The 23,182-nt window shown below is 39.7% G+C and overlaps 1 protein-coding gene across 2 annotated transcripts in view; it reads right to left on the bottom strand.

Annotated features, from left to right (window-relative positions):
- The window catches only part of LOC308516702 (epoxide hydrolase 4), a 140,362-nt gene that overhangs the window by 68,735 nt on the left and 48,445 nt on the right, over nt 1–23,182 (bottom strand). For both annotated transcript variants that reach the window (XM_081087762.1, XM_081087763.1), the window contains 2 exons: nt 17,877–18,074; nt 34–266 (listed from right to left, as the gene is read on the bottom strand). In XM_081087762.1, coding sequence (XP_080943888.1) covers nt 34–266; nt 17,877–18,074 — 431 coding nt within the window. The remainder of the gene's footprint in view (nt 1–33; nt 267–17,876; nt 18,075–23,182) is intronic.

Consider the following 23,182-nt stretch of genomic DNA (forward strand, 5'->3'; position numbering starts at 1 on the left):
ATTTTATAAAAATCAACAACTAAAATGGCTTACCACTGGAAATAAAATTGTCCTCTTCATTGTTGATATCTGGAATTTCATGCTTCAGAAGAGAACAATCAGGTGATTTTTTATCTAAGAGCTCTAAAGATGGTCTTCCATCATTGTCAGTATACTTTCCAAAACTGAAGTCATTTTTGGTTTGTGGTAACCCACTCTTTCCTATCTTTTTCCTAAGAATTTCCTTTTCATAGTTTTTTAAGTTTCTGTTTGATGAGTATACAATCCTAAAAGACAAAATATAAAATATTAATAGAAAGAATGGTGATCCTTAAAAGCTAGTTTACTATTGTGCAGCTTTCATATGTAACAACTATATAATTTTTAAACATTTAAACCCTAGCCGGTTTGGCTCAGTGGATAGAGTGTCAGACTGCAGACTGAAGGGTCCCAGGTTCGATACTGATCAAGGTCACATGCCTGAATTGTGGGCTCAATCCCCAGTAGGGGATGTGCAGGAGGCAGCCAATTAATGATTCTTTCTCATCATTGATGTTTCTATCTCTCTTTCCCTCTCCCTTCCTCTCTGAAATCAATAAATATATATATATGTTCTTTAAAAAAAACATTTCAAATCTGAACTAACTGTAGAAAAGCTGATCTAAAATAGCAGAAAGTTTGAAAAGTAGTCTATAATTTTTTTTTTAATGTTAAAGAGGAATATATAATGCCAACAAATTAGATAACCTAGATGAAGTGGACAATTCCCAGAAAGACACACACTACCAAATCTGACTGAAGAAGAAACAGAATAGCCCAGCCAGTGTGCTCAGTGGTTGACCCGCAAATCAGGAGGTCACAGTTTGATTCCCAGTCAGGGCACATGCCTGGTTTGTGGGCTCTATCTCCAGTGTGGGGTGTGTAGAAGGCAGCTGATCAGTGATTCTCTCTCATCACTGATGTTTCTATCCCTCTCTCACTCTCCTTTCCCTTCTGAAATCAATAAAAATATATATTTTTAAAAAAGAAAATACACAAAGCTATCTCTATTTACAGATGACAAACCCATACACAGAGGTTGAATTAATCACTAATGATATAATCATTTGTGCCTAAGTAATGATGCCTCCATAATAACCATAAAGGATGGGGTTCAAAGAGCCTTCAGGTTGGTGAACACATAAAGATATTGGGAGAGTGGTTTGCCCAGAGAGCGCATGGAAGCTCTGTGCCCTTTTCCATATACCTGCCTCTATTCATCGACTATTTCTGAGTAATATCCTTTATAATAAAATGGTAATGTAAGTAAGTAAGATGTATTCCTGAATTTTGTGAGCTTCTCTAGCAAATTTATTGAACACTAGAGGCCCGGTACACGAATTTGTGCACCAGTGGGGTCCCTCGGCCTGGCCTGTGGCATTGGGCCAGAACCAGCTCTCCGACATCTCCCTAGGGACCTTGGATTGTGAGAGGGCACAGGCCAGGCCAAGGGACACCACCAGTGTGCAATCAGGGCGGGGGAGAGATGCGGGAGTTTGGCCAGCCGGGGAAGGACTATGGGAGGACTCCAGGGCATGTCTGGCCTATCTTGCTCAGTCCTGATCGGCTGGACCCCAGCAGCTACCTAACCTACCAGTTGGAGCATCTGCTCCCTGGTGGTCAGTGCACATCATAGCAACTGGTTGACTGGTCGACTGCCCCCTGGTGGTCAGTGCATGTCATAGCAAGCAGTTGAGTGCCCTTAGCATATCATTAGCATATTACGCTTTGATTGGCTGAACAGCCAACCTGTTGACTGGACACAGTATATTAGGCTTTTATTATATAGGATTATATAGGATAAGGTACGAGTCATGGGAACCTCCAAGTTATACAGTTGGCCAGAAGCACAGGTAACAACTTGGACTTCAGATTGGCATCTGAAGTGGGGAATGGGAAGCAATCCCATTGGAATGAGCCCTTAACCTGTGGGATCTGATGCTTTCTCCAGGTATATATTATCAGAATCTAGTTAAATCTATAGGACACCAAGCTGATGTCTGGAGAATTGCAGAATTGCTTGGTGTGAGGAAAAATCCCTACACATTTGGTGACCAGTGGTGTCAGGATTAAAGTATTCTATGAGTAGAGTATTAAGAGTGAAAGGGCCTACCCTAACCAGTTTGGCTCAGTGGATAGAGCGTCGGCCTGCGGACTGAAAGGTCCCAGGTTCAATTCCGGTCAAGAGCATGTACCTTGGTTGTGGACACATCCCCAGTAGGAGGTGTGCAGGAGGCAGCTGATCAATGTTTCTCTGTCATCGATGTTTCTAACTCTCTATCCCTCTCCCTTCCTTTCTGTAAAAAATCAATAAAATATATATTTTTAAAAAAGAGTTAAAGGGCCTTGTCAGGGTTGCTCAGTGGTTAGAGTGCCAGCCTATAGGATGGAGGGTCTCAGGTTAGATTCCAGGTCAAGGGTATGTAGCTAGGTTGCAGGCTCAATCCCTGGCTCTAGTCAGGCCATGGGTGGGAGGCAACCAATCAATGTCTCTTTAACAGTGATGTCCCAAACCCCCCCTCACCCTGCACCCCCGCTGCTTCCACTTGGTCTGAAAATCAATGGAAAAAATATCCTTGGGTGAGGATTAATAAAACAAAACAAAACAAAACAAAAAAGAGTGGAAGAGACACACAGGAGAGTGTCTTTCCTTTACAGGTATCTAGATAATCCAATGGGAAAAAGATAGCCTCAAAAAAATATGGTGCTGGGACAACCTGATATCTAAATGTAAAGGAATGAAGTAGGGCCCTAGGCTCACACTATATACAAAAATTTAGTCAATGATCTAAATGTAAGAACTAGAAGTATAAAACTTTGTAAGTATACACAGATATAAATCTTCATGACCTTGGATTAGGCAATGGTTTCTTAGATATGACATCAAAAGCACAATTAACAAAAAGTAGATAAAATAGAAATCATAGAAATTTAAATTTTTAAAGAACTCATGGACATAGACAACAGTGTGGTGATTTGGAGGCAGGGTGGAAGAAGACACAGAGGGATAAATGGTGATGGAAAAAGTAAAATAAAATTTAAAAAAAAATTTTGTGCTTTCAAGGATACCATCAAAAAAGTTAAAAGACAATATACAGAATGGGAGAAAACTTTTGCAAATCATTTATCTAATATGAGATTGTATCTAGAATATATAAAGAATTTCTAGCCCTAGCCAGTTTGGCTCAGTGGATAGAGCATGGGCCTGTGGACTGAAGGATCCTGGGTTCGATTCCAGTTAAGGGCACATACCCAGGTTGTGGGCTCGATCCCCAGTAGGGGGCGTGCAGGAGGCAGCCAATCAGTGATTCTCTCTCGTCATTGATGTTTCTATCTCTCTCTCCCTTCCTCTCTGAAATCAATAAAAATATTTTTTAAAAAAAGAATTTCTAGAACTCAATAAATATACTGGTAAAGACAAATAACCCAAATTTAAAACACGCAAAAAATAGACAATTCTCCAAACAAGATATACAATCAGTCAATATGCACACAAAAAGATGTTCAAAAGCATTAGTCATCAGAGGAATGAAAATCAAAACCACAAGATATCACTTCATACCCATTAGGCTATAACAAAAAAGATAGTAAGTTTTGTTGAGAATTTGGAACAACTGAAAACCTCATACATGGGGGTAAGAATGTGAAATGGTGTAGCATCTTTGGAAAACAGTCTGGCAATTCTACTTTTAGGAATATAACACAAGAGAACATGCTGACACAAAAACTTGGTACATAATGTTCACAGAATTATTCATACATTAAAAGATCAAAACAACCCAAATGTCTATCAACTGATAAATGCATAAACAAAATATGGTATATCCACATGTACAGAAAAGAATTAACATACCAGATCTGACTATTATCTTCTTTTTTTAAATTTTTTTATTTTATTTTATTTATTGCTTAAAGTATTACAAAGAGTATTACATATGTCTCCTTTTTTTTCCCCCCGCCCTTGACAATCCCCTGGCCTCCCCTACTCCCCAGTGTCTTATGTCCATTGGTTATGCTTATATGCATGCATACAAGTCCTTTAGTTGATCTCTTACCCACTCCCCTCCTGCCCTCCCACCCACCCCGGCCTTCCTGCTGTAGTTTGACAGTCTGTTCGAGGCAGCTCTGCCTCTGTATCTATTTTTGTTCATAAGTTTATACTGGTCTTTATTATCCAGAAATGAGTGACATCATGTGGTATTTTTCCTTCATTGACTGGCTTATTTCACTTAGCATAATGCTCTCCAGTTCCATTCATGCTGTTGCAAATGGTAAGAGTTCCTTCTTTTTTATAGCAGCATAGTATTCCATCGTGTAGATGTACCACAGTTTTCTAATCCATTCATCTACTGATGGGCACTTAGGCTGTTTCCAGATCTTAGCTATGGTGAATTGTGCTGCTATGAACATAGGGGTACATATATCCTTTCTGATTGGTGTTTCTGGTTTCCTGGGATATATTCCTAGCTCATTCTATGAAGCCAGCATCACCCTAATACCAAAACAAGGTAAAGACAACACAATGAAAGAGAATTACAGGCCAATATCCCTCATGAACATAGATGCCAAAATCCTCAACAAAATCTTAGCAAATCGGATCCAGCAGTACATCAGAAAGATCATACACCACGACCAAGAAGGATTTATCCCAGGGATGCAAGGATGGTACAATATTCGCAAATCAATAAACATGATACATCACATAAACAAATTGAAAGAAAAAAAACCACATAGTCATATCAATTGATGCAGAAAAAGCATTTGACAAAATTCAACACCCATTTTTGATAAAAACTCTCAGCAAGGTGGGAGTTGAAGGATCATACCTCAACATAATAAAAGCCATATATGACAAACCCACAGAAAACATCATACTCAATGGACAAAAAACTAACACCATTTCCCCTAAAAACAGGAACGAGACAGGGATGCCCACTCTCACCACTCCTGTTCGACATAGTACTGGAAGTATTAGCCATTGCAATTAGACAAGAAGAAGAAATAAAAGGCATCCAAATTGGAAAAGAAGAAGTAAAACTGTCCTTATTTGCAGATAACATGATATTATACTTAAAAAACCCTAAAGACTCCAGCAATAAACTATTAGACTTAATAAAAGAATTTGGCAATGTAGCAGGATACAAAATTAACGCCAAGAAATCTATGGCATTTCTATACACCAATAGTGAATGTGCAGAAAGAGAGACTAAAAAAGCAATCCCATTTACCATCGCACCAAAAAAATTAAGCTACCTAGGAATAAACTTAACTAAAGAGGTAAAAGACCTCTTCTCAGAAAACTACAGGACGTTGAAAAAAGAGATAGAGGAAGACATTAAGAGATGGAAGAACATACCATGTTCTTGGACTGGTAGAATCAACATCATTAAAATGTCCATACTGCCCAAAGCAATCTATAAATTCAACGCACTTCCCATTAAAATACCAACGGCATACTTCAGAGATATAGAACGAACTCTCCAAAAATTCATCTGGAATAAAAAACGATCCCGAATAGCTGCAGCGATCCTGAGAAAGAACAAAGTAGGTGGGATCTCAATACCAGATATCAAGCTGTATTACAAAGCCACTGTTCTCAAAACTGCCTGGTACTGGCACAAGAACAGGCATATAGATCAATGGAATAGAATAGAGAGCCCAGAAATCAGCCCCAACCAATACGCTCAATTAATATTTGACAAAGGAGGCAAGAACATACAATGGAGTCAAGATAGTCTCTTCAATAAATGGTGTTGGGAAAATTGGACAGATACATGCAAGAAAATGAAACCAGACCACCAACTTACACCATACACAAAAATAAACTCAAAATGGATAAAGGACTTAAATATACGACGGGAAACCATACAAATACTAGAAAAGTCCAAAGGCAACAAAATCTCAGACATGTGCCGAAGCAATTTCTTCACCGATACAGCTCCTAGGGCATTGGAAACTAAAGAGAAAATAAACAAATGGGACTACATCAAAATAAAAAGCTTCTGCACAGCAAAAGAAACCATCAACAAAACAACAAGAAAACCCACTGCATGGGAAAACATATTTGCCAATGTCATATCTGATAAGGGCCTAATCTCCAAAATTTATAGGGAACTCATACAACTTAACAAAAGGAAGATAAACAATCCAATCAAAAAATGGGCAAAGGATCTAAATAGACACCTTTCAAAAGAGGACATTCAGAAAGCCAAGAGACATATGAAAACATGCTCAAAGTCACTAATCATCCGAGAGATGCAAATCAAAACAACAATGAGGTACCATCTCACACCTGTCAGACTGGCTATCATCAACAAATCAACAAACGACAAGTGCTGGAGAGGATGTGGAGAAAAAGGAACACTTGTGCACTGCTGGTGGGAATGCAGACTGGTGCAGCCACTATGGAAGACAGTATGGAGTTTCCTCAAAAAACTACAAATGACTATTATCTTCTGTAAGACTTACAAGGTTAGCCCTTGGCTGGTATCTGAAAACATGATTTCAGGAGTGTTGCTAGGATTTTGTAAATTACAACGGTGGCCCATTATGCCTGAACAATTGGTTTATGCTAAACACCTCCTTTCTTTCTTTTTTTTTTTTTAATATATTTTATTGATTTCTCTCACAGAGAGGAAGGGAGAGAGATAGAGAGCTAGAAACATCGATGAGAGAGAAACATCAATCAGCCGCCTCCTGCACACCCCCCACTGGGGATGTGCCCGCAACCCAGGCACATGCCCTTGGCCGGAATCGAACCCAGGACCTTCCAGTCCGCAGGCCGATGCTCTATCCACTGAGCCAAACTGGTTTCGGCAACACCTCCTTTCTTTCTAGGAGTCTAGAATATGGGTATCACATTAGGTAAAGGATGCACATGTAATCAATCCCTAATAAAAACTCTGGATGTTGGCCTTTAATGAGCTCCCCTAGTTGACAACATTTCAGAAATGTTGTCACAACTCGTTGCTAGGAGAAAGGATCCTTGGAAACTTGCACCTGGTTTCCTGTAGACTTTACCCCATGTGCCTTTTCTGTTTCTTCATAATAAATCATAGCCTGGAGTATGACTATATGCTGAGTCCTGTGAGTCCTCACAAAACCATCAAACCTGAGGATGGTCTTGGTGACCCTTGATCCATTATACAATGAAATATTCAACCACAAAAAGGAATGAAGTACTGATGAACACCACAACATGGATGAACCTTGAAAATATCATCCCAAGTTTAAAAAGCCAGACATAAAAGGTTGCATACTATATGATGCCACTTATTTGGAATGTCCACAATAAGCAAAACCTTAAAGATAGAAAGTAGATTATTGGTTGCCAGGAACTAGAGGGGAGGAAAGAGTAGAAAGTAACTGCTAATGGGTATAGGATTTCTTTTTAGGATGATGACAATATTCTGGAATTAGGCAGTGGTGATGGTTGCACAACATTGTGAATACAGCAGATCCTTGAATAGCCCAGATTTAAATCAGCATCAGCATTTGAAAGGACCTGTGCAGTTCCAACCTGCATTGATCAAGGGTCAACTGTATTCTAAAACCACTGATTTACTTTAAAAGAGTGAATTTTATAATATGTGAATATCTCTATTTTTAAAAAGGAGAATGGAATTGGGGAGTGTGATAGATAACTTGAAATTTGATGTGCAAAGGAGCAGAGCATTAGGGTATTAGCTGGTAGAGTATTAGCTGGAGGAGAAATAGGGTTAAGCAGAGGGTTTTGTTGTTCTTTTAGGTGAAGGGGGACACCATGTTTATATGCTAACTAGAGGCCCTATGTGTGAAATTCGTGCAAGAGTAGGCTTTCGTAGCCTTGGCTGCCTCGGCCCTCGCAGCCCAGGCTTCATCCAGAAGGTCATCCGGAAGGACGTCTGGATGGTCGTTCCACTGTTCAGCTGTTCAGTCAATTTGCATATTACGCTTTTATTATTATAGATGATAAGATCCAAGAGAAGTGAACTTGTTTTTTCAAAAGTGAAAATTGCTGGAGCAATGTCTCTGAGTAGGTGAAAAAGAATAGAATGAGATCTAGAGGACAAGAGGAGGAATTGATTGTAAAGTACTGACAGTTCATCAATAGTAGCACAAGAAATGACAAAGCATATGATGCAGGTGCGCATAGATGTGGGAGAAATCTGTGCAAGTTCTCTTCCAATTGCCTTGATTTTTTCAGTGAAATAGAAAGAAAGATTATAAAGTCAGAATGAATATAAGGGAAGAGCAGTTGAAAGTTCAAGAAAGAGGAGGTGTGAAATATCAAGGACAATGGGAGAGCAAATGAAACTAGGGAAATATTATATGATTGCATGTAATATGACCAACAGCACTAAATGCCTACTTGAGGCTTCATGGTCATGATTTTTTAAAAAAATCTTTATTGTTGAAAGTATTAGATATGTCCCTCCCCCCCCGCCCCCCCCCCCCATTGACCCCTTCTAGCCTGCCCCCATCCCCAACCCCAGGCCTTCACCATACTATTATCTGTGTCCATAGTTATGCATATGTGCATACAAGTTCTTTGGTTGATCTCCCCAAGCAAGCACCCCCCCACCCCGGCCTCCTTCCCCTTCTATCATTACTCTGTTCCATACTTCTATGTCTCTGGATCTGTTTTGTTCATCAGTTTATTTTGTTCATTAGATTCCACATATGAGTGAGATCATGTGATACTTGTCTTTCTCTGACTGGCTTATTTCATTTAGCATAATACTCTCCAGCTTCATTTAAAGTGAGACCAGCCCTAGCTGGTTTGGCTCAGTGGATAGAGCATCAGCCTATAGAATGAAGGGTCCCAGTCAGGGCATATGCCCAGGTTGCAGGCTTGACCCCTAATGGGGGTGTGTAGTAGGCAGCTGATCAATGATTCTCTCTCATCATTGATGTTTATATCGCCCTTCCTCTCTGAAATCAATTATATATATATATAAAGTGAGACTGACTAGCATGTGTTTTTCCCCTGTCTTATTTTATATATATACTAGTAGCCTGGTGCACAAAAATTTGTGCACTCAGGGGTGGGGGGGTGAGGGGTGGGGCCAGACCCCTCAGCCCGACCTGCACCCTCTGTCATGTTCTGAGACCCCGGCCACTCCTGGCCTAGGCACAGGCCTACAGGCTTGGGGCTGCCTGGCTCCCGAGGCCCCATTTTATCAAGAGAACAAAGTCAGCGTTAGTTACAGCCCTCACCAAATCCAGTACAGTGCATCTGTGCGTACAACTGCCTCATTCATGTGCCTGCTTCGCCCTACTGAATTACTAACATCTTGAGGACATAGCTCTGTCTTATCCTGCTTCACCTTCAGTGTCTGGCCTGGTGCCAGGGACCTGAGAGGGTTTGCTGAGTGAGTGAGTGAATAATGAGTGAGTGAATGAGTGAATGAATGAGCCAGTAAGTGAATGAGCAAGCAGCTACGGGGCAGAAGTTCCGGCCCTGCTCCCGGCTGCCTGACACCCACCCCAGGAAGTTCCCGCCCTGCTCCCAGCGGCCCCATGCCCCTCTCCCAGCTGCATAGTTCTCTGCCTTTGCCCTGCCACCCAGCTCTTGCCTGCCGCCTGGGTTTCTGATCACTGTCAGTGGCAGGCGGCTTCTTCCGTCCTTCCCCTTTCGCCTCCCATCATTGTGCCTATGTATGCAAATTAACCGCCATCTCTGTTGGCAGTTAATTTGCATATTGCCTTTATTAGCCGATGGGAAGTGTAGCGGAGGTACGGTTAATTACCCTTTTTGTCTTTTATTAGATAGGATTAGAGGCCTGATGCACGAAATTTGAGCAAGAGTAGGCCTTCCTTCCCCTGACAGCTGGCACTGACTTTGCTTTGGCACCCGGGACCCAGGCTTCCCTCCGGCACCTGGAACCTGGGCTTCCCTCCAGCACCTGGGACTCGGGCTTCCCTTGCAAACCCGGCTTTGTCCAGAAGGTCGTCTGGAAGGACATCTGGTCTAATTAGCATATTATGCTTTTATTATTATAGATATATATCCTATATAATAAAACTGTAATATGCAAATTGGCTGAATGGCAGAACGACCAGTTGCTATGATGTGCACTGACTACCAGGGGGCAGATGCTCAATGTAGGAGCTAACCCCCGGTGGTCAGTGTGCTCCCACAGGGGGAGCGCTGCTCAGCCAGAAGCTGGGCTCACGGCTGGTGAGTGCAGTGGTGGTGGCAGGAGGTCTTGGACTGTGAGAGGGCACAAGCTGGGCTGAGGGACCCCTCGCCCCAGTGCACGAAATTTCATGCACCAGGCCTCTAGTATGTGTATGTATATGTGTGTGTGTGTGTGTATGTATGTATGTGTGTATGTATGTGTGTGTGTGTGTGTGTGTGTGTGTATATATATATATATATAGTGAGACTGACCAGCATGTGTTTTTCTCCTGTCTTATTTGACTGTACAGATGCAGGAATAGAGTAATCAAAGGGCTGCACTTAAGGTTTGGAGTTTTGACATGCAAATAAGACAAATTCAGAGGGAAGGAGGGAATAGAGGCTGTATATAAAGGAAGTGACATAATGACAGAAAGGAATGTAAGCAGAGTAAGGATGGAAATGAAAACATCAGCAGATAAGAAACAATCAAATTTTGTAAGAATAACTGCAGGTCCTGGTGGAGTTAATGAATTATTAGAATTGGAGTTTTAAAGGAGTGAACTAGAAAGACAGGAGGCAGAAGTTAAGAGAGTGAGACGCTTGGAATCTGATTGTGGAGAGTTGCAGTTACTGATAATGACATAACATTATTTCACTTGGTATTGAGTGGTCAAGGTATAATGAAAAACAAGATTACCAGAAAACGGGAATTAAGGAACTAAGAGGCCATGGTATTAAAAACACCATCTATGCCCTGGCCGGTTTCTCAGTGGTTAGAACATCAGCCCGTGGACCGAAGGGTCTCGTGTTTGATTCCTGGTCAAGGGCACATACCTTGGTTATAGGTTCGATCCCCGGCCCTGGTGGCAGAGGGCTGGGGACTCTGGGCTACAAAGGTGGTCTTTAGTTGTCTGGTATCTAGCCCTGGAAAGATCAGAGCAGAGGAGTATTGCTTTCTGGAGTGTAAGAACCAGATAAAGGACATGGGTGCCAGAAGGAACTCTGGACTGGTTGGTTTACTTATCGAAGGCATGCTTACAGGAATTAGCTAACCGTGGGGCCCTACCTCATCAGGGTCAGTAGAGCCCCAAATGCCAAAGCACCAAGAACACAGAAAATATAGCTAAGCATAATTAATGCAAGAGTATACCTATCCCACCCACTTCCAGCCCTACTCATCAGTATAAAGGACGTAGGAGAGAAAACAGCCACCACCGAGAAAGCTGCAGGGGAAATGGAATCCTTGGTTTTGTGTTGTTCTATATGTTTACCTTATTGACACTTTATCCTAGCATTTCCCAGTTATTGATGTTAAACTGAAAATTCAAAGATCTTCCCTCTTTTCTTTCCTTTACACACACACATGCACTCATACAAACATACACACACTCTCACAACTATAAGATGGGAAGTCTTGTTGGGAAATCAAAGATTTTTATAACCCTGAGTTAAATTTTAATCATGAGATCATAAAGCAAACACTACTTTCCACTAACAATCATTTGATCCATATTTGAAGTCACTGTATAAAAAACAACTTTTCAAAAATGGTATTTCCAACTCTAACTCAAGTATACACCAAAGTACTCTATATTAAGTAGCAACATAACAGAATATTTAAAAAATTTTATTGGTTATTAAAGAGAAAGAATGTGCATTGAAGACACTTATAAGAAGTAAATTTCACAAAGTAAAAACTCAAAAATCTTTTTATCAGGATTTTTACTAAACAAAATAATTTAACCTCATATTTCACATTATAACCTTCTACTTATGCTTTATGTTAATGTAGAGACGTTTCAATGCAAAGTGCTAAAAAATGGGAGAGGGCACATAACAAACACTTTCTATATGTAAGAGAATACATGAGGCACCCCTGGGGTGTTCACATCAATGAGATGATCTAATCTCAAGGAGCTTATATAACAGACACACATGACTAAACTAATACAAAACAGAATGTGACTTAGTGCTTAAAAGAGAGGACTGTGAAGTACAAAGCCATTTATTTCAAACTCCTGGTCTAAATATGAAAAAACACACACCAAGCTAACAGAAATCATAAGATAATGCACAGCCAGAAGGCAGATAGATCTCTGTCTTGTTGTCAAGTCCAGTGCTTCCTCCACTCTACCATGCTGTCTCTCACTCTATCTTTTTTCTATCAGCTTTACTTATTTATTTTTTAACTGTATTATTATTCCATTATTGAGGAATTCACTTCTATTACTGTCATGAAGCACAGGTTGGGTTAACTGACGAGTTCTTGAGGTACCTACACCCTACTCTGGACTTTCTGGTTATAACCACTGTCTATCTTAACTGAAAGCCAGACTCAGGAAGCCTCAATCCCTGCCCTCTCATTCCTGTAAGATCCCAAAGTCAACTACGGAGGAGGTTTTTTTCAGAGGAAAAGAGGACTTGGTCTTCCCAGAAGACAAACCTTCTACTTTGCCTTAAAAGGTAGATAGCAACCCAAACCACAAACAGGTTGGGAACTCCACAGACCTCAATTCCATCATTTTTAATGATAACAAATAGAGGATAACATTGATGGAATTTCTCCTTTTCTCTAATAAATTTGGTCTATACCAAGCATCTTCTTATAAACATACACTCAATACCTAAAGAAATGTGTAATTTCATGGGACCAACTACTATGAATAACACTTACTAAAATGTATTTAGTGCTTACCATATGGCAGGTCACTGTGCTAAGTGCTTTATGAGCATCTCATTTAACCCTCACAACAACACTCTGAAGTGGGTATTGTGATAATCATTTTTTTCAGGTGAGGAAACTAATGATAATTGATCAGTTCAAATTCATAGTTACAAGTGGTGGACCTGGCTTGACTACAAAGCCTGCTCTTACAACAATGCCACTATATCACCTACTAGAGAAAAAAATATATACATTTAAAATTGATAGTTGAAACTCAATGATGAGCCTATGATCTATACTGGAAGATAACAATGATTTTCTAAATTTCTCTTAGTCTCTGTTTAAATTATATGTCTCTGTTCTTACACATGGGGGGAAGCTAAGGTTAGGCAATTTTCCATTTATGCTTGTAGAAGCTTCATATAAGAAACTCTGAAATAAAGAAATAGGCCATTCAAGCAATGGCTGGAGCATAAAATGAAGAAAAATAAGCCAAATCACACAAATATACTTAAAATTTAATCACTCGAAAGTAATTTTCTACACTAAAATCAACATGATTTTGATTATAGGCAAGAAGTATGTCAGCAAACAGCCAAAAGCCTAGCATCTAAAAAACACCTAGGATCCAGGACATAAAAACAAAAAAATCAAACTGATAACTGGCACTGGCATTTAGGACAGACATACAGACCAATGAAACAGAACGGAGAGACCCTGCAACAAGAAATAAACCCTAACGTGTATGTGTCAGCTTAGACTGCCATAACAAAGTATCATAGACTAGTGGCTTAACCAACAGAAATTTATTTCTCACAATTCTGAAAGCTGGAGGTCCAAGATCAGGGTGCCACCATGGTCGGGTTCTGGTGAGAACTCTCTTCATAGTTTGTAGTTAGTCACCTTCTCACTGTGTCCTCACACAGCAGAGACAGGCAGACTCTCTGGTATATCTTCTCACAAGGGCACCATTCCCATCATGAGGGTCCCACCCTCATGTCCTCATTTAAATCTAATTACCTCCCAAAGGCACAAAATATAGTCCCTGAATATCATCATATTGGAAGTTATGACTTCTAAATATAAATTTTGGGGTAAAACAATTCAGTTTATAGCAATGGGCAATGGATTTTCAACAAGGATGTACAGGCAATCCTATGGGGAAAGAACAGTCTCTTCAAAAATGGTCCTGGAAAACTAGATATCACACAGAAAAGAATGAAGTTGGACTCTTATCTATACTAATAAAAGCCTAGGTTGTCCTTGCACCCTCGCGCGATGCCCTCACGCTGCCACAAGATGGCTGTCAAGGGTAGGCAGTTGGGAGCGATCAGGTTGGCAGGCAGAAGTGGTTAGGGGCAATCAGGCAGGCAGGTGAGTGGTTACAAGCCAGCAGTCCCAGATTATGAGAGGGATGTCCGACTGCCGATTTAGGCCCGATTCCTGCGGTCCTAAACCAGCAGTTGGACATCCCCCAGGGGTCCCAGATTGAAGAGGATGCAGGCCAGGTTGAGGGACAACCCCCTCCCCTGCACAAATTTCGTGCACCGGGCCTCCAGTATAGATTAAAGAAGGCCACCAATTATACTTGCCAAAAGTCAAGTTTTCTATGGATATGTCCAAGTCACTATGTAAACAGCAGAAGTGCATGTCTTCCCTAAAACTGACATCTCAAACATATAGTTAAGATACCTCACAAATTCAGTTTCTTCAAAAATCTGCACTATCCATAGTTACCCATACTAGATATATTCTTAGAACAACCTTGAGAAACTCCAACATTCACTCCACTACAAATAAAAACCACAACAAGATACCACTTCATATTCACTAGGATGGCTATAATAAAAAAAAAAGACAGAAGGTAATAATTAGTGTTATAAGGATGTGGAGAAACTAAAACCCTGATACACTGCTGGTAGGAATGTAAAATGGTAGCCTTGTTAGAAAAAGAGTCTGCCAGTTCAAAAAATTAAACATAGAATCCTATATTTAAAAAGCCTGTGGTTGTGACAGCCTCACGCAGTAACGACTGATCACCAGGAGGCTGTGTGCGCCGGCGAGTTTGGGTCTCGCGCAATTTCGAGGCGTGCATGGGTGGGCGGGGCTGCGTGCAGGACAAGGCATGCACGGGTGGATGAGGACTTAACTCTAGGTCTCGCAGTGCCGGCGGGACTTGACACTGGGTCCCCATGGGCACCGGAGGGGACTTGGCGCTGCATCCCCACGGGCGCTGGCCCGGACTCTGACAGGAGGGAGGAGGGAGTCAGATACCCACAATATTAAAATACTTTCTCTAATTAATTCCCTTTTAATGTGCACAAATTTCATGCACTGGGCCACTAGTTATTATATAAACTCAGCAATTCCAATCCTAGGTACATATCCAAGAGAAATGAAAACACAGGTTTCCACAAAAATTTGCATATGAATGTTCCTAGCACCATGAGTCACATAGCTCAAAAGTGGAAACAACATAAATGTCCATCAACTGATGAAATAAAAAAAAAATGAGGTATAGCCATATGATGAAACATCATTTAGCAATAAAAAAATGAAGTGCTGATACATAGAGCAACATGGATGAACCTTGAAAACATCATGCTTAGTAAAATGTCAGTCACAAAAGACTACAGATTGTCTAATTCCATTTATGTGAAAAGTTCAGAACAGGCAAATCAATAGACACAGACAGTAGATTAATGCTGCCTAGGGCAGGGTGTTGAGGGAATGGAATGACAGATTATGGGTGTGGGGTTTCTTATTAGGATATTGATAATGCTCTAAAATTAAATTATGATCATGGTTGCACAACTGTAGAAATACTATGACTATTGAATTATACACTTTAAATGGGTGAATTATATTTATGATATGTGAATTTTATCTCAATAAAGATGTTTTTGAAGTGCCCTTCTAGTTGCTAGATAGGATGCTGTCCAATTCATGAAAATTAAATCCTCAAAAATAAATAATACATAAATATTTTTTAAAAATCTGGTAATTAACAAATCTGTGGTACTATATAATGACATAATTGCCAATATTGGCTCCAAAATTTAGTTCCACATTTACTTATGTGGGTATTCAGAACAAGCCACCCCAAGATGTGCCTCAGTTATATGCAGATTATTTTGAACTAAAGGCAATTTTAACTTCAGGCTCAAGAGAAACTTCTGCCCCTCCCTTTAACTACCTAGAAGAACTTGAATTAGGAGCCTTGCCCATAATAAGAGATTATCAGCAATAACCTTTTGACCCACCTGTATGGTAGTGCAAACTTCAATTTAAACATCTGCTCTTCTTATTATCCAGTAATGACACTTTGAGGCCCCCAAGAGGCAATATCTCATCCCTAGCTCAGAATGTCTTATACCTCAATCCCCTTTTTTCTCTCTGCTCATCTCAGATATGTGGCGTTCCCATCTGCATGAGATTAAATTTATTTACTCTTGACAATCTTCCTCCTGTTGATTTGATTATCTGGCCAGCCAAAAGAACCAGAGGAGGGAAAGAGAAATTTTTCCCCTTCTTCACACTTTTATCAATCACTGAAATAAAATACCACTAGCCAGTACATACCTAGCGCTTCACACACGGCTTTGCCCAAAATAGGGCACAATAAATATCTGCTAAGTAAGTGCATGTGAGGGATGGTAGGACAGAAAACCACTAAAATATTATTAGAATGACACTAACTTCCATATATTAGAGAAAGGGAAGAAATTATGGGATGGCAGTGTTTAAATTACTGAAATGAAATACAAATAAACAACTCAAGATTTATAAACATAAAAAACGTAGGTGCCCTAACCGGCTTGGCTCAGTGGATAGAGCATCGCCCTGTGAACTGAGAGGTCCCAGGTTCGATTCCGGTCAAGGGCATGTACCTGGGTTGCGGGCACATACCCGGTAGGGGAGTGTGCAGGAGGCAGCTGGTCGATGTTTCTCTCTCATCGATGTTTCTGACTCTCTATCCCTCTCCCTTCCTCTCTGTAAAAAATCAATAAAATATATTTTAAAAAAAAAAGACAACAGCCAACATAACAATAGGTATGTGAATAAATCAAAATTATACTGATTTTTGTCAGATTGGTAAAAAATATTTTTAAAAATCTGTGTGCTATAGTATTGTAGTAATTAGTTTATGTGTGCCATGAGATAGAAAAGGTTGAAAATCAATGTACTAAGGTATTTAAGACCTCTCTAAAGTCATTTAAATAGGTTCTTTAAAAAGAGATATAATTTTGAGTAAATACATTAGAAAGTACTTTCCCCCAGACACATTTAGCAAAAATTAGTGTCAAATAATTATACATTTGCACAGATAACAGCAAAGCATTAAAACTGAATTCTATTCAATTAGAAATGGGGATTAATATAAAGTACTTTATCCCATTATTTAATAATGACAATTCTCTAAGTTCACCAAACACAAGTTCAATGAAAGTTCTATTTTCAAAAATGTTGACCACATAAAAGTCAAGAGAATAAAATTTATGATCTCATATTTTTATAAACACACATAATTTACTTAAAGCTTTACATATCAATAATATAGAAATCAGTATAGCAATGGTTTTCAACAGAGGGCAAAATTACCCCAGAGGACTTTTGGCAAGTTCTGGAGACATTTTGGTTGTCACAACTTGTGAGGGAGGAGCTCTGGGAAGGATGTGGAGGGAAAGTGCTACTGGTATCTAGTGGCTACAGGCTAGGGATGCTGCTAAATATCCCAAAATGCACTGCACAGCCCTTACAACAAAGAATTATCTAACTCAAAATGTCAACAGTGCTACTGTTGAGAAATTCTGGCATAGAGTAATTCATTCAAATTAACAGATAGCTCACTACTCATTTCTTCTCTCAGGATCAAACTCAAGTTAGTATGTAGCCTCTACCAATACTAAGTCTCCTAATACTCTAATACTAATACTTGGCCTCTACTAATACTAAGTTAACTTGGAATGTAAATGAATGGATTTTTCTTAGAACTTTATAAAAATATATGAAATAACATACATGTTTTAAAAAATGATTACATATTAGACTTAAATATAAGAGAAAAAAAATAAAGAAAGCACTTACTGTAAAAATGTTCTAAATTCTGAAGCTTCAAAGTTCTCCACAGCAATAGGCTCATGACTTGTTAAATTATTTGATGTCTGTCCAATACTATGAAAATAGAAGTCAGGAACCCTTGCAAAAAGGACTGCTCTGTGTGCTTTGAACAAAGTACAACCAATAGAGAAAGTAACATCTGTATGGATTTCTTCCCTTAGGAGCCTGTCAGGAATAGAAAGAAACAATGGTTTAATTAGTGACACAAATATATAATATACCCATTTTTATAAAGTTTTAAAAATAACAAAAACAAAATAAATACAGAGGTAACATAAAATAAATATGTTAATATAAAAATGAGTTTGTTTTTAGTTCATTTCAAGGAACACTATTTAATATTGGCTATGAATCTAATTTTCTAAAAGTTACACGTGAAAACCAAAGTAATTTCATTAAAAGAGTAAGACTACTTTTTCAGAAAGTATTTTTTTATTCCTTTTAATAATAGTAAAATTTAGCCCTGACTGGTTTGGCTCAGTGGATAGAGCTTCAACCTGCGGACTGAAGGGTCCCAGGTTTGATTCCGGTCAAGGGCATGTACCTTGGTTGCGGGCACATCCCCAGTGGAAGGTGTGTAGGAGGCAGCTGATAGATGTTTCTAACTCTCTATCCCTCTCCCTTCCTCTCTGTAAAAAATCAATAAAATATATTTTAAAAAATAGTAAAATTTATCTCCTGCTATTTATGTTGATTTTCTATTTTAGATTTATTTTGAGAAAAACAAAGTAATAATATAGTTGACATTGTGCAGAATCAATTTTTTTTAATCTTACTAAAATTGAAGTCAGAAAAGTAAATAGTCAGCACCACCAGCAAAGCAGCTATAACAACAGATAACAGATTGGAAACTGGTACACCTTGTTCTGACCACTGTTAAATACCAAGTCTAAAATGCAGACCTGGCTTCAAGAATGTGACATTTAAGCCCTTTTCCACCACCTCCCCCATAACAAACACAACTAACCATGCTCTAATCTATTAGTAAAATGATTTTAAATCCATTCAAATTCTTTTATTAATGGACAGACACAGCCCACTGATTAATGTGTGTAGTAAGGTGATGGAAGAACAGAAATCAGCATCATTATAGAAACTGTGATAATATAATCTTTGTCTCTATGGTAAGTATATATTTTACTTCATATTACTATAACATTATCATTAACAAGATATGTATTCTCAGAGGACTTGTATTTGCAGTGTATAATTGGCAATCACACCAGTTCTCTATAGGAGTCCAAGTAATGGATAAAGATATCCATTACAGTGAAAGCTTAGAATGTTGCCATTAACACACTCCCCTAAGACCAAGTTAATGGCTCTTTTTCTGTTCCCATCGCACTCAGTACATACCTCTATTACAGTACTTCTGTCATTGCATCATCATTTTTATGTGTTTTTCTCCCTATTAGACAATGAACTCCCCAAAGGCAAAAACTGTGTATCTTCAGTATATACTAAGAGCTCAATATCTGCTGTTAAATTCTGTTGTATTTTATCCTAAACAAGACAAATGCTTCAGAGCAAAGCTTTTAGAACCTTGGGAATGACGAGCAAACAGATGCATTTTAGTCAACATTTTCATCAATAATTTATTTTCATAGTTGATTTTTAAATTTATGCAAAAATGTATTGATTTCTCAAAAATTAATACAAATTCAAGTTGTACAAATAATTTGTTCATTCTTCCCACCCACCTTCTTTCCATCCCCCACTTCTTGCCAAGTGAATAAGGAAGCACTGCAGTTGGTAGCCATATAACCTTCACTAGAGAATCTGTTTTGATCATAATAAATGCTCATGAGTATTTGAAAAATTTAAAAAAGTTAATGTGTTAAAAAAAAATTGTTAATGTGAAAATATAGTGCTTTTTATTTTATAAAACCACTTGTATCAGTTACAAGTAACAATATCTGTATCAGACCTCTTAAGAGAGGTTTAATGGCTCATATAATAGTAAGATCTAAAAGAAGGACAGGTAGAGCAAAGGCTCAATGATGTCAAGGCCCAGCTTCTTTCCACATCATTTCTCTATCAAGAACTACTATATTAACCTATCTAAAGCATTTTAGACTGCTGATTAAACCTAATTATCACTAAAAATTTATTGAACAAGTACTATGTACTAAGCACTGGGGACATAAAGATGCCTCAAACATAATATCTGCCCTCAAAGAGTATATGGAATAATAACAGGGAGCGCATGCCTGAAAATTGAAGAGCATGATATATTCAACAGCACAAATAAGTAAATTTTGTTCAGAGGCAGACATAAGAGAAGACCTCATAGAGGACATGACAACCAAACTGGGATTTTAAAGACTGAATAAGAGTTGGTCAGAGAAACAAAGCAAGGTAGAAAGGAATTCCTGATATATGCGTGTGGAGCTACAAACTGGTCAGCAGAGTATTGAGATGATAAGTGGAAGATGAAGCTGTAAGGATAAAGATGAATAAGAGGCAAAAAGCCTGACTCAGTGGTTGAGCGTCAACCTATGAGCCAGGAAATCATGGTTCGATTAACGGTCAGGGCACATGCCTGGGTTGTGAGCTTGCTCCCCAGTGTGGGGCCTGCAGGAAGCAGTTGATCAATGATTCTCTCTCATTATTGATGTTTCTACCTCCCTCTCCCTTCCTCTCTGAAATCAATAAAAGTATATTTTTAAACAAAGAGGCAAAGAACTAAATTCTATCTTACAGTTGAAGGGGAATCACCAAATGGTTTGAAACATGAATAAATTTATTTTTCAAAATATCATCTGTTAGCTGTGTAGAAGAGGAATTAGGGGAACATGAGAATGAAGACTACTATATAGCACAGATGAATGATGTAAAGGAATTATGCCAGGAGAAAATGAATGGTGACAGAGAATAAGGATAGAATTAAAATATATTTAAGTAATAAAACTGGCAATAGTTGGTGACTGGACATAGAAGGTGAAGGGAATAAGGTAGGATCTCTCTATTATTTGGTTTGGCCACCAACCTTTAATCTATATCTGCTCTTCCAACTTCCCTACTATACTCCAGATATATTCCCAATGGTCTCTTTGATATGGCTTCTGAACATTCACATGTTCCTCCCTTTCAAATGTCCTAAGATGTGGCACCACCTTCTATGTTTTCCTCTCCCTGTTCCTCCACATGTAATTGGTCACCAAGCTCATCAGTTACCATATGAATCCCTTTCACCTTTTCTATTTACCCCACCATTATGTATCTCCAACTATTACAAAATCTCCTGGCTGGTTTCCTTGTTTCAATTTCTCTTTCCTCAATTAAAAACCTAAATATGTTGATCCTTTATTTAAAAAAACAAACAAAAAAACAATGGGTACACCTGAAACTAATCCTATATAGTAAAAGGCTAATATGCAAATCAACCAAACTGTGGAATGACCAGTTGCTATGATGCGCACGGACCACCAGGGGGCAGAGGTTCAATGAAGGAGCTGCCCCCTGGTGGTCAGTGTGCTCCCACAGAAGCTGGGCTCGCGGCAGGCAAGCGCAGCAACGGTGGCAGGAGCCTCTCCCACCTCTGCGGCAGCACTAAGGATGTCCATGGGGAGTGGGCCTAAGCTGTCAGTTGGATATCCCCCGAGGGCTCCCAGACTGTGAGAGGGTGCAGGCAAGGCTGAGGGCCCTCCCCAAGTGCATGAATTTTGTGTACCGGGCCTCTAGTATAAAATAATACTGGATGTAAAAGAAAAAAAAGCTCCCAATGGCTTTTCACTGCCTCCAGATACATTCCAAACTTTTTACTGAAAAAAGACCTCTATGATTTAGTATCACTTTATCTATTTACCCTCATCTACTGTCACTCTGATTGCCTGCCAAACCCACAACCTCCTCTCAAACAGAGCTACCAAATTCGTTTATTATTTATATACTAGAGGCCTGGTGCACAAATTTGTGCACTGGTGAGGTACCTCAGCCTGGCCTGCAGGGATCAGGCCAAAACTGGCTCTCCAACATCCCCCAAGGGGGTCCTGGATTGCGAGAGGGCACAGGCCAGGCCGAGGGACCCCACTGGTGCACAATCGGGGCCTGGAAGGGACCATGGGAGGGCTCCAGGGTGTGTCTGGCCCATCTCATCCAGTCCCAAACAGCTGGACACCAGCAGCAAGCTAACCTACCAGTTGGAGCATCTGCCCCCTGGTAGTCAGTGCGCATCATAGCGACTGGTTGATCAGTTGGACACTTAGCATATTAGGCTTTTATTATATAGGATGGCCCTCCTTAGTACCACATTACCCTGATACATCTGAATGGGCAGCAGACTGAGACAAGGTTAGCCATCAGCCAATATGGTAGTTAAGTAAGTAAATTCTGGCAGAAACATTCTGTAGTAAACAGGGACCAACTGATCACACTCTAAGTGTTGCAAAGCTGACCCAAAGTGGAGTAAGAAAAAGAAATGTGTGCGAGAAGCAAAGATGAAGGAACAAAGTTACTGGAAGATCAGTTTACTAGTATATAACTAGAGAAGGCAGACCGGATTCAAATTCTAGTCATGTCACCTTGGGCAAGTCACTCTAATATCTCCAGAGCCAGACTGCCAACATTCTTCTTCCAACTCCACTGCTTGTCCTCTAACCCACAGTTTCCTTGTATGTTAAATGGGAATAATAACAAGATTTACCTTACAGAGGAGTAAATAAACCATTACATGTCAGCCCAGGGTCTAGCTCAGGGGTGGGCAAACTTTTTGACTCGAGGGCCACAATGGGTTCTTAAACGGGACTCAGAAGAAGGAGCTGCGGCCGTGTTTCCTGACGTTGCCATGTTAACACTGCTGCTGGTGAAGGAGCGGAGGGGAGAGCAAGAGGACCCTCCACTCTTTCGGCTCCGTGGGCCAGATAGAACAGCCGAACGGGCCGGATCCGGCCCGCGGGCCGTAGTTTGCCCACGGCTGGTCTAGCTAATAGTAGGATGGCAAGAAGTATTACGTATTTTTACTACCATTGTCCTGAATAATGGTCCATTTCACAGTTGCTGTTATATCCCCAGCAACTTTCCAATTCTACATCAGATCTCAGATATGGCTTTTTTATGTTGAAACCGTTTCCTGTTTTTCCTTACTTCTCCATATATCCTAATGCCTCAGGTAACCCAGAGGTATTTCTGTTCCCTGCTGTTTAGAAGAATCTAATACAACTTGCTTTCCCAGACTATATCAAGCTCTCTCAAATCTCCATTCCCCTTGTTTAAATACCCTCTGATTTCTCCCTTACTAAGCTCTACCTAATCAATTTTAATCAACCCCAGAG

The sequence above is a fragment of the Myotis nattereri genome, assembly GCF_964212035.1.
Source record: "Myotis nattereri genome assembly, chromosome: 3".
Lineage (NCBI taxonomy): Eukaryota > Metazoa > Chordata > Mammalia > Chiroptera > Vespertilionidae > Myotis > Myotis nattereri.